This window comes from Hyaena hyaena, unplaced genomic scaffold, assembly GCF_003009895.1.
Source record: "Hyaena hyaena isolate Hyena2069 unplaced genomic scaffold, ASM300989v1 scaffold_180, whole genome shotgun sequence".
Classification (NCBI taxonomy): domain Eukaryota; kingdom Metazoa; phylum Chordata; class Mammalia; order Carnivora; family Hyaenidae; genus Hyaena; species Hyaena hyaena.
The window spans coordinates 2,541,690-2,554,629 of record NW_024080811.1 but is presented as its reverse complement, the minus strand read 5'-3'; the positions used below and the strand labels follow the sequence as shown (position 1 = coordinate 2,554,629).

General features: G+C 45.5%; 1 protein-coding gene across 7 annotated transcripts in view; it reads left to right on the top strand.

The window, feature by feature from the left end:
• MYLK (myosin light chain kinase) overlaps nucleotides 1–12,940 on the top strand; it is a 179,625-nt gene that overhangs the window by 35,856 nt on the left and 130,829 nt on the right. For all 7 annotated transcript variants that reach the window (XM_039240627.1, XM_039240633.1, XM_039240628.1 and 4 more), the window contains exon 2: nucleotides 7,131–7,338. In XM_039240627.1, the coding sequence (XP_039096558.1) occupies nucleotides 7,131–7,338 (208 nt within the window). The remainder of the gene's footprint in view (nucleotides 1–7,130; nucleotides 7,339–12,940) is intronic.

Below are 12,940 nucleotides of genomic sequence, written 5' to 3'. Positions count from 1 at the left end.
GAGAGGCTCCTGGTAGGGCTCTATTAATCCTGCAGCCACCAGAGAGCAACTGGCAGTTTAAAGAGAAGGACACTTTGCTGTCATATGGAAACTATGAAGTTACAGGAACTAGGAGAGCAAATATGTGAGGAGTCCTGATTACACTTAGGATTTTGTTTCTTTGTTGGACTGCTTCAGGTGCTTTGAGGTGCTTGTATCATTAGAAGGGAATCAAATAAAAAAATTACATACATTGATAAGCTTGATTTAGATAAAGGAAATTAGATTTTTTGGGTAAGATTCAGAAGGGCCTGAGGTGTACCCCAAGACTGCCGAGACACCACCTGACTTGTGCTCCAAGTGGGATGAAACATGAAGTTCTCAGACTTGCATATCTAGGGGTGTGGGGATGCCTGTGTCTGGGGCCGTGGAAAACTTGCTGTAAAAAGTGAAAGTGGCTGATTACAGAGGGAGACTTTCAGCATCTGTCCCTGAAGACATATGTGGCATTTACTGAGCCACTTTGAGGAGTGGTTTTTTACATTCTGATTTTATTTCTCATGGAACCACTTTTGCCCTCACTGTTTCACAGCTTGGACTAGCGGCAGGGCACATCCAGGAGTCTCAGCCTCTCACTAATTGCTGGTTTTGCCTGGTCTGATCTCTTCCTGATGGATTCTGTGTGTTCAGTTAAGGCTTTCGACTTTTGGCAACAGGGTTATTCAAAGTGCCTGCCTGTCTGCAGGGTTGTGTGCCAGTTGCTAACGTAGACATAGGCCCCTCAGCTTGGTCGTGCCATGCCGTGGTTCACCCTTCACTCTTCACCCTCATGATATACCCATGATGTCAGTTTTATAGACATTTTCTGTGGTCAGATTTGTTTGGGGCGTTAATGCTTTCATTCTCCTTTCTGTGCATCATATGCATTTATTTATTATCTGAGTGAGCTTATCCTGGGAGGTGGGGCAGAGGATTCTTCTTCAACTAATTCCTCAGCACCTTTGGTTTATTTCTAAATATTTTTTAGTTTCCAAATCACCAGCCCTGACCTAGTAATTTATCATAGGGGAACTTATTTTTTATATAAGAAACAGCCTTGAAATAGGGTAAGAATTTCAGAGTCGTATGTTGCAGGCAGTCAGAGAATTATAAGCAGGTCAGCAGTCATGTTGCAGAATTGGTGTTGTGCTGCTCAGGGGAGAGACGTCCACTTAACAGGTTTCCATAATGCCCGTCCTCTGGGCTTTGCATTCCCAGCATTGATTCAGTGACTCAACGAGATTCAACCCAGGATAGTCCTGGGTCACCCCTCGCGTCTACTGTTCCCACCCCCGAAGTTTGTTAGCTCACGGCTCATGGCTTCTTTGTCTATCTTCCCAGTTCTGCAGCATCCCACTGGGTGGCCTGTCTTCACCCTGACCTCAGTACAATCCTGGTTTCTCTCCTCCTGGTTTCCCTCCACCTCCAACAGGGGCGCCCCCTCAGATGCATCTCCTGCCGGACCTGGCTGATACATCAGCCTTCAGCTGTGTGGGCTTGCAGTGCGTATGTGGAGACAGGCCTGGCCAGAAACAAAGCACTTGCAGGAGACCATCAAAAACAGCAGAGTCACCCCCTGTCTACCAGTCTTGCCAGGGTTGTGGAGACAGGGAGCCTGTCACTCCTCTGGGCTTCGGCTGTTACGGTAGCCTGTCCTGAGCACCTTGGAATAGACTGAAAGCCCTACACACATGGCAGAGAAAAATCCAGAGTCTTAGTGCCTTTAAGAATGTTTCACTTTCAGTCACTAAGTAAATCTCAAAAGAGCACCGGCTTCTGAAAAAATGTCTCTTGAGTACAACAGGTAGGTGTAACGTAGCAGCTGAGCAACTTCCCACTTTCTCCTCATCTCCCAGCACGTGCAGAATGAGCCCCCATTCCTTCTAGAGGCCTTTTGAGGACATAAAGGTTTGTGAGGACATTTTATGGAGCTGGAGCACAGTTTTACTATTTTAAATTATTATAGGGTTATGGTTCCTATATCTTTATTTTTATGACAAGTTGTTGGTTATGCTCTTGATTTATCTGATCCCAGGCTTTTATTCAAGAACACAACCTCCAATTAAGTGTGGTTTCTGTGGCAAAAATATGATTCTCCTTAGAGTGACCCTCTATGGGGCTGTTTCCAAAAACTCATTATGGTGAAAAGGCAGGGCTGCCTGTTCATGTTCATGAGCATGTCTCCTTGTGGTCACTTGGTTTTCCTGTATGGAGGATTAGAGGGTAGGAAGGCAGTGGGCTGGACCCAGAGGAGACTGGAGGGAGAGATAGGAAGCTAAGTGGGTCACTGTTGAGAGGCATAATATCTCAGAGATGGCCTTCGGTGTCAAGAGCTGTTTTCTCTTCCTTGAAAGAAGGAATCACAGCCTGAAGGGGCTAGAAAGCGAAGCCAGTCCCAGGACTCAGCCCCCAGCTCTCCAGCTACCCTCCCGTGTGTGACACTGAACGTCCTGGGGGGTGCTTTGGGCACAGGTATGGCACTGGTCCAATCTATCTTAGACTGTTCAAACTGCCATAACAGAAATGCCCTAGACTGCGTGGCTTAAACAAGAGAAGTTTATTTCTTACAGTTCTAGTGGCTGGGAAGTTCAAGATCAAGGCACCACTAGATTCAGGGTCTGGTGAAGGCTTGCTTCCTTGTTCTTGCTGTGTGCTCACACGACAGAAGAGGTGAGGGAGCTTTTCACCATCCCTTTTATAAGGGCACTAATCCCATTCATGAAGGCTTCAATTTCAGGACCTAATCACCCTCCCCCCCCACCCCCCCGGCAAAGGCCCTATTCTAATACCTCCCATCACATTGGGAGCTAAATTTCAATTTAGGAATTTTGGAGGGACACAGCATTTATTCTGTAGCACTGCCCTATTGTTACTCTGGGGGCACACCTAAGACTTGTTTATGGCTTGGACATATTTTTTATGAACTCTTTGACTTTTTCTCAACATGGAGAGCAGATATTACTTTAATGAGAGACTCAGGGTCTATTAAAGAAAGGAAAGGCACTTATCAATGCTTTAGGTTCTACAGTATTTGTCTCACCAAAACCATGAATTTGCAATGAGGAATAGAGCGGTCTCCACTTAATCTGCCATTTACTGGCTAATCAGCTACTTCTTTGGGCCTCTTTCCTTAGCCCTTTAGGATTGATAATATGATTGGCTTTGCGTTCTGGGTCACTGACACTGTTGGAGCCCTACCCAGACCCCGTTCACCAGGCCAGTAGACCCATTCCCAGCCTATATATTGGCTAAGAGTTCACAGATGCGATTCCCTAAACGCCTATTTCAGGTTCTCCTTCTGGGTAGCCCAACCCAAGACACTTCGCTCATAGTGCTGCAGGAATCACATGAGATTCTGTACGCGAAGGCCCTCTAAAAACGAAAGTATCAGTGGGTGTTTAGCGTGGCCTGGGACCAGGCTGCAAAAATCCTAGCTGTGGGTTCCTGGCTGAAGGCTTGTGATGAAGGCAGATAAGGCACCCAGGGAAGGCAGGGCTGTTGTCTTCTGTCCCAAAGTTGTGAGCCCACGCTTCTCTCTTTTTCTCACCCAGGAGCCCAGGATAGTGGACAGACAGTAAAAACAGGTTTACATAAACCTGATTGTCTTCAGGCAACGTTAGGTAGTGGTTGAATGAGTTTTTCTCGTATTAGGAAGATTTGAGTTGGAGTTGCAAATCATTTAGACCTTGGAACTGAGCAAGTTCACAGAAATCCTGTGCTTTAAGTGCAAGGCGCTACAAAAGTCCCCCTGCAAACTGCAGCTTTCTAAGAGGTGCCAATTTCAGCATATTTAAAAATTCCTAGATATTATTTTAACAGGACATTTCAGGGGTGAATTGGTGAAGGAGGGGAGGGTGGTGTAGAAAGCAAGAGGAGAATCCAAAGGAAAGAGGGAGCCGAGTCCCTGAGGTCTAGAATACTTGCAAAGTCCCAGTTAATCATTGATGCCCCAGGGCCTGATGGGCCACCGGAGGTGGCCTTGCTGCAGGGGGCCAGAGTACTTGCTAATGGAATGCTAACGATGCTTGGCACAGTTAATGATTTATCTCCTCCCATCACAGTGCTCTACACTCCTTTTCTGTGACGCTGACGGAAGGCTGTGTAATCATCTTCTGGAGGTTAGGCTGGCCACAGCTAACAGAGTGGAGAAGATCATGGTGATTTGCAAAGTCACTGTAGAATCAGACTTCCAACAGACTTCCTTTTGTAGGAAAGAGTATCTTTCATTAGCTGTTTTCTAAAAATATGTTTTCGCAAAGTAATTGTTGTCTGATGTTCCTTTGTATGAATCTTTGTGCCAAGATAGTGGTGCTCAAGAGGACATGATTTTATATGGGTACACAACGTTTATCACCATCAAAGTTGCATAATGTTTATTTGCAGAGTGCTTTTATTTCCCTTGCTAGATTTAAGTACCTTGAGGGCCTCGACAAATTAATGAATGTTTGTACATTCATTATACATAGTAATATAAAAGAAACACATATGTTCATTTAAAATTTTTTTCTACTTCACAAAGGCCAGACACGTTATTTGCAGAAATACCAGAAAATAATTGCTCAGGGAAGAAAAAGAAGAGAGACCCAGAGATAACTACTGTTAACACTTTGTTTCATATTATAATAGAGGTCAGACCTTATCTGTCCAAGTGAATGTGGCCCCCTTCAGCACCATCAGCCTAAAGATAGGACTTGAGGGGTACCTGGGTGGCTCAGTTGGTTGAGAGTCCGACTGTTGTTTTCCGCTCAGGTCATGATCTCGTTGTTTGTGGGTTTGAGCCCCATGTTGGCCTCTGTGCTAGCGGTGTCAAGCCTTCTTGGAATTCTCTCTTTCTTTGCCCCTCCCCCACTCTCATTCACTGTCTCTTTCAAAATAAATAAGCTTAAAAAAAAGATACGGACGCCTGGGTGGCTCAGTCAGTTAAGCATCCGACTTCGGCTCAGGTCATAATCTCACGGTTCATGGGTTCGAGCCCCGTGTCGGGCTCTGTGCTGACAGTCTGCTTCAGATTCTGTGTCTCCCTTTCTCTGTGCCCTGCCCTTGCTTGCACTCTGTCTCTCTCAAAATTAAATTTAAAAACTTTTTAAAGTTAAAAAAAATGGGGGGGGGCATTGAGTGCTTTGGTGAAGCTGCAGTGACTTTAAACATTGTTTTCTGCTTCAGGGGGAAGTGACTTCAGAATCTGAGCATTCCCTCACAGATACTCAGTCTCTGTCATGAATATGGTGTAGATTTCAATAGGAAACTTTTGGGAAGGGAACTTTTGTTTCCTGAAATTATAAATAAGATGGGTAATAATGATTTGAAGTTTTTATTTATTGGTTTTTTTGTGTTTTTCATTGCGGCCAGAGTACAAATTAGGGAGGATGGGGAGGCAGGCCTTGTGAGATTCACAAAGTGTCATTGAAGGGATGACTGTGGAATGACCAAAGAAGGGATTGTTCACTTTGGGGCTTGTCTCTGTGATTCCAAGCTTCCTTTCCTAGGCAGACATCTGCATCCTGGCTGCTGAGACATGGCTTTGAGGATGAATTGATGGCTAGAACCCGGGAAGGGAAGTGAGCACAGTCCAAAGACAGCTCCTGCAGCTGCTGACATGGTTATTTCCGCATCGGCGTGCTTAGGGGACACGCTGTGTTTGGATGTGCACATGGAATGCCTGCCGCCCCCTCTCCCCTCTCTCCCCGTACTGAAACAGTTATCTTTTCTGACCTTGCTGCGGATATGAGGAGGACTGTCACTGTAGGTCACTGAAAGCTCTCTTTGGAAATGTAGTTTGGGGCCATCCAGCACATTTTGGGTTTGTCCCATCCATATCCACTCTCTCGTGTCTTGCAGTGGATACATTGATAAAAGCTGTTGCTACCACTGCTTTATAATGCAAACAACTTCTTTCCGAGGAGATGTCTGTGGTGTCTTCTGTGGGTCTTCCAGTGCTAAAATCCCTTAATTCTGGGTCCCGGGCTGCGCATCGATGGGCCAGTCTGAACCCTGCCCCTCCGAAGATGAGTCCATTCGGAAGCGCTGTTGAGTTTCAGAGGTTGGGGGGCCCTTGGGGAAACTTCTTTCTCTGAAACTCAAGGTGATTTCTTTTCTTGGAATTTCTCTCTCTTAATCTTCCCCTCTTTGGGGAAACATCTTCTCTCTGAACAAGTTAGCATAAAGGCTTAAATGTGTCAGGTACTTAGGAAAGTGCTTAACACTTAGCATTCAGCAGATGTTAGCGGCTAGCTGTTATTAGAGACAGAGCCATCTAGGGCTGCACAGCCCCATGAACATATCAAGCAAGAGCACATGTGCCGTTGTCACTTTCCTGCACCACATTAAAAAAGTAAAAAGAAACAAGTGACATTAATTTTAACAATGTATTTTACTTACCGTATCAAAAAACTGTCATGTCTACATGTGATCAATATTTTTAAATTATCAAGATAATTTTCCATTCTTTTTTGCACACTAAGTCTTCAAAACTGGAGTGTAATTCACACTTACGGTGCCTCTCAGTTAGGACTAGCCCTGTTTGGAGTGCTCCATGGCTGTGTGTGCTAGTGTGGCTACCAACCAACTTGAGTAGCAAGTCTAGAACCTTGCTACTCAAGGTGAGTTCCGGATACCAGAAGCATCAGCACCATCTGAGACCTTGTCTGAACTGAAGAATCTCTGGCCACCCCCAGACCCAGGGAAGCAGAATCTGCATTTTAACAAATGATGTATTTGCATATCCAAATGGGAAGCATTGGTCCAGAATGTCTATGCTCAGTCCCCACCCCCTGGGATTCTGATTTAATCGGTCCAAGGTAGGAGCTGGGCACTAGTATTTTTTTTAAAGCTTCCCCTGGTGATTCTAATATGCAGCCAGACTTGAGTCACTTGTGTCGTGGGCTTTCGAACCAGGGTGCCTGGTTCTGCCACTTTCTACCTTTGAGGCCACGGGAAATCTACCAAAAGACTCTCTGTGCCTCAGTTTCTTCATGCCATGAATGTAGTATCTGCTTCAAGGGATGTTATGCTGCTTAAATGAGTTAATACATGTAAAGCACCCAGAAAAATGCCAGACACCTCGGAAGCACTCCTTAAGTATAAGCTCTCACGCTCTCTTCTTTTCCTTGAAGGTCCGGGGTTATCCAGAGCCCCAGGTGACGTGGCACCGAAATGGGCAACCCATCACCAGTGGGGGCCGCTTCCTGCTGGATTGTGGTATCCGGGGGACTTTCAGCCTTGTGATTCATGCTGTCCGTGAGGACGACAAGGGAAAGTATACCTGTGAAGCCACCAATGATAGTGGTGCCCGCCAGGTGACAGTGGAGTTGACTGTAGAAGGTGAGTTTCAGGTAGCAAGAGTCGTGGTGGGACATGAGCTCTCAGTCTCCCCACGACTGCTTCTGCCCCGCTCTTGGGCGGAAGAGAAACCCACAGAACCCACTGAACTCAGGACCTCTTAGTCTAATGGGGGAAATGTGGTTCCCGAGAACAAGGGAGGCATCCTAGGAGACACTGTCAACCTCACATCACCTCACTTTCCTTCTCCAGCCTTCCTGCGGCTTCCCCGTACACTAAGACTGAGACCAGACCGGCCCCGCCCGGCTCTCCAGATCCATCTACCGCTCTGGGCCAGGCTCCCTTCACTGTGGTCAGGCTGTCACCTCCCTGCCCCCCACCACCCTTCCTTGAGCAAGCCCCAGGGCCTTCCCCTGCCGGTCCTGTCCTCCTTCAGGTCTCTACTTCCATGTCCCCTCCTTAGGGACCCTTTCCCCAGGACCACCCTATCCCCAGGACTCTCCGTCTTCCTACTCCCCCTGAACTTCTAGGACTCACCACTGCCTCCCATTTTATTCTTTCCTCCACCCCCACCTCTAACTAGAAAGGCTAGCAAGATAGGGACTGTGTATTGTTTATGCTGTATCGCTAGCATCTAGAAAACTTCCTGGCATAAGATAGGTACTGAGATATTTGGAGAACGAATGCACAGTGTTTTCTTATCATCGTTGTAAAGTAATACTTGCTATTTTATAAAAGTTTTGTAAAACTGAGAAAAATATATAGGAGATAAACATCCCAATGTGTTAACACTAATTATTTTGTCTTCTTTTTTCCCCTCTGTACTTAACAAATTCTATTAACTTTATTAACTGTAAAACTTCCAGGAAAAACATTTGACCGTACGTAAAACTGTTTCTTTTGCTGTGAGTGTATCCCCTACATGCTGAAGGCCCTCCACTGAGGAGAACATTTCCACTGGCTGCTGCTTAAAAGCCTGATGTCTGAACGGACAGATGTGTAATGTATGTTATGACGAGGTTATGACAAGGTTCCCTTGACCTCAGCTAATAAGCCTTTCTAGGCGCTTATAAGCCAGGAGGTCAGACTTACTTTCTCTTCTCTCAGGAGACAGTCTTCCCAACCTGGTTTTGAGGGACACTGTATGAGAGGATTAAGGTAGACAGGGAAGGTTCCAGAAGGGGTGGGGTGCACCTGGGCCAATGTTTTCCCTGCGTCCCTACATCATGGAAAGACAGGCTTTTTCACAAAACAGAATGTGCATAGTTCGGATGCTTTCCCAGAATTCTTTAACTGAGTGATTCATTCCTTTTAATGACCTCCCAGTGCCTGTGGGCTGGAACATTCCAAATGGAAAGTGGCCCCTGATCAGTCTCTGAGTGGTCCTCGACATGCACAGTTCTGGTGCTGTGCTTTCCCCTACATTATGCACTTTTTCAGTATCCACAAATAAAAATCACTTTACCCCCTTGTATTAGCTCAGGCTGCCATAACAAAATACCATAGATTACATGGCTTAAATAATAGAACTGTATTTTTTCACAGTTCTGGAGGCTATTTGGTTTCTGATGAGAGCTCTCTTCCTAGCTTGGAGATGACCACTGTGTCCTCATCTGGCAGAGAGAGAGCACCAGTGTCTTTTCCTCTTATAAGGGCAGCAGTACTACTGGATTAGGGCCCCACTCTTGTGGCCTCAATGAACCTTTATTGCTTCCTGTGGCCCTCCCTCCAAATATAGTCACACTGAGGGTTAGGGCTTCAACATATGAATTTGGGTAGGGACACAAAAATTCAGTCTATAATACCCCCCTTTCTGACTTTCTGTTTATTTCTGGGAAAATTGGGAATTATGAATCAGAGATCCAAGGCTGTGGTCCAGCTTCTACCAATCATATGTGTGCCTTTAAACCTCTCTGTTCCTGCAGAATAAAGGGTTTAAATTCAGTGGTCTCTATATCCTGGGCTAGCCTTTGTTTTCTGTGACCCATTTTATTTATTTTATTTTTTAAATTTTTTAATGTTTTATTTATTTCTGAAAGAGAGAGAGACAAAGACAGACAGACAGACAGACAGCATGAGCAGGGTAGGGTCAGAGAGAGAGGGAGATACAGAATCTGAAACAGGCTCCAGGCTCCGAGCTGGCAGTCAGCACAGAGCCTGATGCGGGCCTCGAACCCAAGAACCATGAGATCATGACCTGAGCCGAAGTTGGAGGCTTAACCGACCGAGCCACCCAGGTGTCCCTTCTGTGATCCATTTTAAAGGAATGGAGTGCGTTAGGCACACAGAGAAGGTATATAAAGCCCAGGTAATATGAAACCTTTGTTTTCAATTCCCATTATTGAGGAAGTTAGAGCTGATGATCTTCTAAAACTTTTTCCTGCATAATTGAGATGTGGGCAACAGAAAGGAAACAAGGCAGGAGAGCTATAGAGGTGGGAGAGAAGACTAAGGCTCTCAATCCTGTCCCCTCCTGTTTGGTTTTAATTTGAGGAGATTTAGGCTCAGACCACTTAAGATGTTTTCTGTTCTAATCCTAGCAGATAGAGAATGGCCTAAAGGCTGCAGGTCTTTAAATGTGAATGGCCCTGTGTGCATTCTGCTTCTGCATCAAAGGGCCATTTCAGCTGTGGCTTAGGACCACCCCATAGACCATAGGCCTGGAGGGGATGGGAATTCTACAAAAGGGATCTAGCAGCCACCTGCCTTCTCACCAGCTCTGGGCTAGGCTTCTTACTTGGAAAGATCAGAGGTCCTGGAATTAAGAGTGGAATTCATGTGAAGGCTCTCAACCCCCTAGTGGTCAAACTCAGAAGGCAGTGTTGTTAAATGGCCTTGGAATTTAGTTCCACTCGTTTCTAACTGTGGGGAACTTCTCCTTTTGGTGCCTTATTTCCTTGTCTGTACACTGGAATTAACAGCTGCTCCAAAGGGTTGTGTAAGGATCAGTGTGGCATTGGCAAATAGTAGGTACCAGGTAAATGTAGCCTTGTGATATTTGAACCCGGTAGCAACATCCTGAGCACTACTTCCAGGGAGAAATCTTTGCATGGAGAATAGAGGAATAGGCCCTCTCGTCTGATTGACTGTTTGGTCACCAGGGCCAAGAAATATGCAACATCCTCCATGAGCACAAATGCCTTAACGATAGGACCATTCATGCATGGCCTTCTATAGTGGGATGCAGCCCCAGTGTGAACCCTGGAAAGGCTCTCCGCAGCAAGTTCTGACACTCACCCACCTCCCGGGGGTTGATCACAGAGACTTGCCATAGAGCAAAGAAGAGACATGACTCCTGCCCTCTGGGAGCTTTCTCTCAAATAGCAGGGCCACAGGCCTATTCTCCAGGACAGCTGTCCATAGAAATATAATGCGAGTCATGTATATAATCTTAAGTTTTCTAGTAGCCACATTTAAAAAAGCAGGTGAAGTCAATTTTCATAAAATATTTTCCTTAACCCAAAATATCCAAGATGCTGTCATTTCAGCATATAATTAGTATAAAATTAATGACATATTTTACATTCTTTAGCCTTTGTGGTATACTTTACACTTCTAGCACGTCTTGATTCAGACTAATCATAGTTCAAGAGCTCAGTAACCACATACAGCTAATGCCTATCATGTTGGACAGCACAGCTCTAGAAGCTCCCATTTGAATAGGGATAAACAAGGCTTAGCAGGAAATAAAGAAAGAAAGAAAGAAAGAAAGAAAGAAAACCCACATATATGAAGAAGGTGGTGAGTAGTCCTGACAGTGACATCCACAGAATAGTCTAGATCTTGGGGTGGGGTGAGGGGTCGTGCTGAAATGACAGAGGTGCGTTAGACTTGGTGGCCTGAGTCTGAGGAGGCCTTTTGTGTTCCAGGGACCAAGGAATCACTTAGCTCATTTCAAGTAATACGGGGTTCATTTTAAGGCTTGAGCTCAAGAGCTCAGGGTAAGGCAAACTGGCAAGTCCAGGGAGATGCAGGCCTCAGGGTGGCCGATACTCACCTTACAGGATTGTTTAGTGTGAATGTGGGGACACACAAACCCCCCTGGGACACTTGTTAAAAATACAGGTTCTGATTGCATGGTGGAGTGTGGGCCTGAGGGTCTGCCGTTCTGACCAGTGCTGGCCCCTGGAACACGCTTTGAATAGCAAGGATTCAATTACTGATGTGATATTTTTAGCCTAATACAGTGATTCTCAAATGTGAGCATGTATCAGAATCACCTGAAAGGCTTTCTGAAACCACAAAATGCCAGGCCCTGCCCCAGAGTTTCTGATTTAGGAGTTGGGATGGGCTCAAGAATTTTCACTTATAACCAATTTCTTGGTGATGCTGAGGCTGCTGCGTCCTGGGACCGATACTTTGAGAACCCGTGGGCTAGCGCTCAGACCTGTGGTTAGGGTACTCCAGAGAGACAGAATAGATTGTACATATATATGTAGAAGGAAATTCATTACAAGAAATTGGCTTGCATGATTGTGGAGGCTGGCAGACCCCACGATGTGCAGTCAGCAAGCTGAAGACCCAGGAGAGCCAACCCTGTAGTTTCAATCCAAGTCCAAAGGCCTGAGAACCAGGGGAGTTGATGGTGTCATTTCAGTGCAAAGGCCGGCAGGCTCAAAACCCAGAAGAGTTGATGTTTCAGAGGGAATCAACAGCAGAGGAAGAACCCATGTCCCAACTCAAAGGCAATCAGGAAGGAGGAGGGTCAGCCTTTTCATTCTATTCAGATCTTCAACTGATTGCATAAGGCCCACCCACATTGGAAATGGCAGCTAGCTGTTTTACTCAGTCTACTGATTTCAATGTTGATCTCATCCAAAAATACCCTCACACAAACATCCAGAATGATGTTTGACCAAATATCTAGTCAACCTTCGGCTCAGTAAATTGACACACAAAATTTACCATCACACCTACAAAATACTTTATTAACATATTCCTGAATTTTTTCATGGAATCTGATTATCATACTTCTTTTTTTTGAGCTTTTCATTAGGAATATCAGCTAAGTAATGTAGAGCTTCTATGAAAGTTAGCAGTGGTGTGTGATACGGCTGGCAAGGCAGAATGGGAACATGTGCTCATAGGTTGTGAGAAAGCAGCCACAAAGCCAAGAAAAGATGTGCAGAGACCAGATATAATATAACCAGAGCTAACTCTCATCCCGTCCTTCCTCCATGTTGCTGGCAAGATTGGGATTGGTCATCCTTTGGACAGGGGCCACCATGTTCCAACCTGCCCTGGTACGGGGTGGGTAATGGGTATAAAACATGGCTGCCAGGGAGTTGTCACATTGGCAGGCCTGTGGTCATGACAGATGTCATTAGGTGTGGTTTATACTCTGCCAGTGTGATTATAAATGGAGCCTCCTTTGACTTTCAAAAGAGTCCCAGTTTAGATAATAAATTACATGGTCACCCTAGCCATGATTGACATGTCCGGTGCACTGGGCAGTGAGAAAGCTATAAAGGTGATGTTGAGAAATAAAGAATTATTCTAGGAGGAGAGGAGTAGCAAGAGCCATAGTTTCAGAGGGTGTGGATAAAGTTTATTTCCATCTCTGAAACGTACTTCCAATCCATTAACCACCCTGCATTAGTATTCAGGGAACAATTTTTGGGGCAGCTGGGTGGCTCAGTGAATT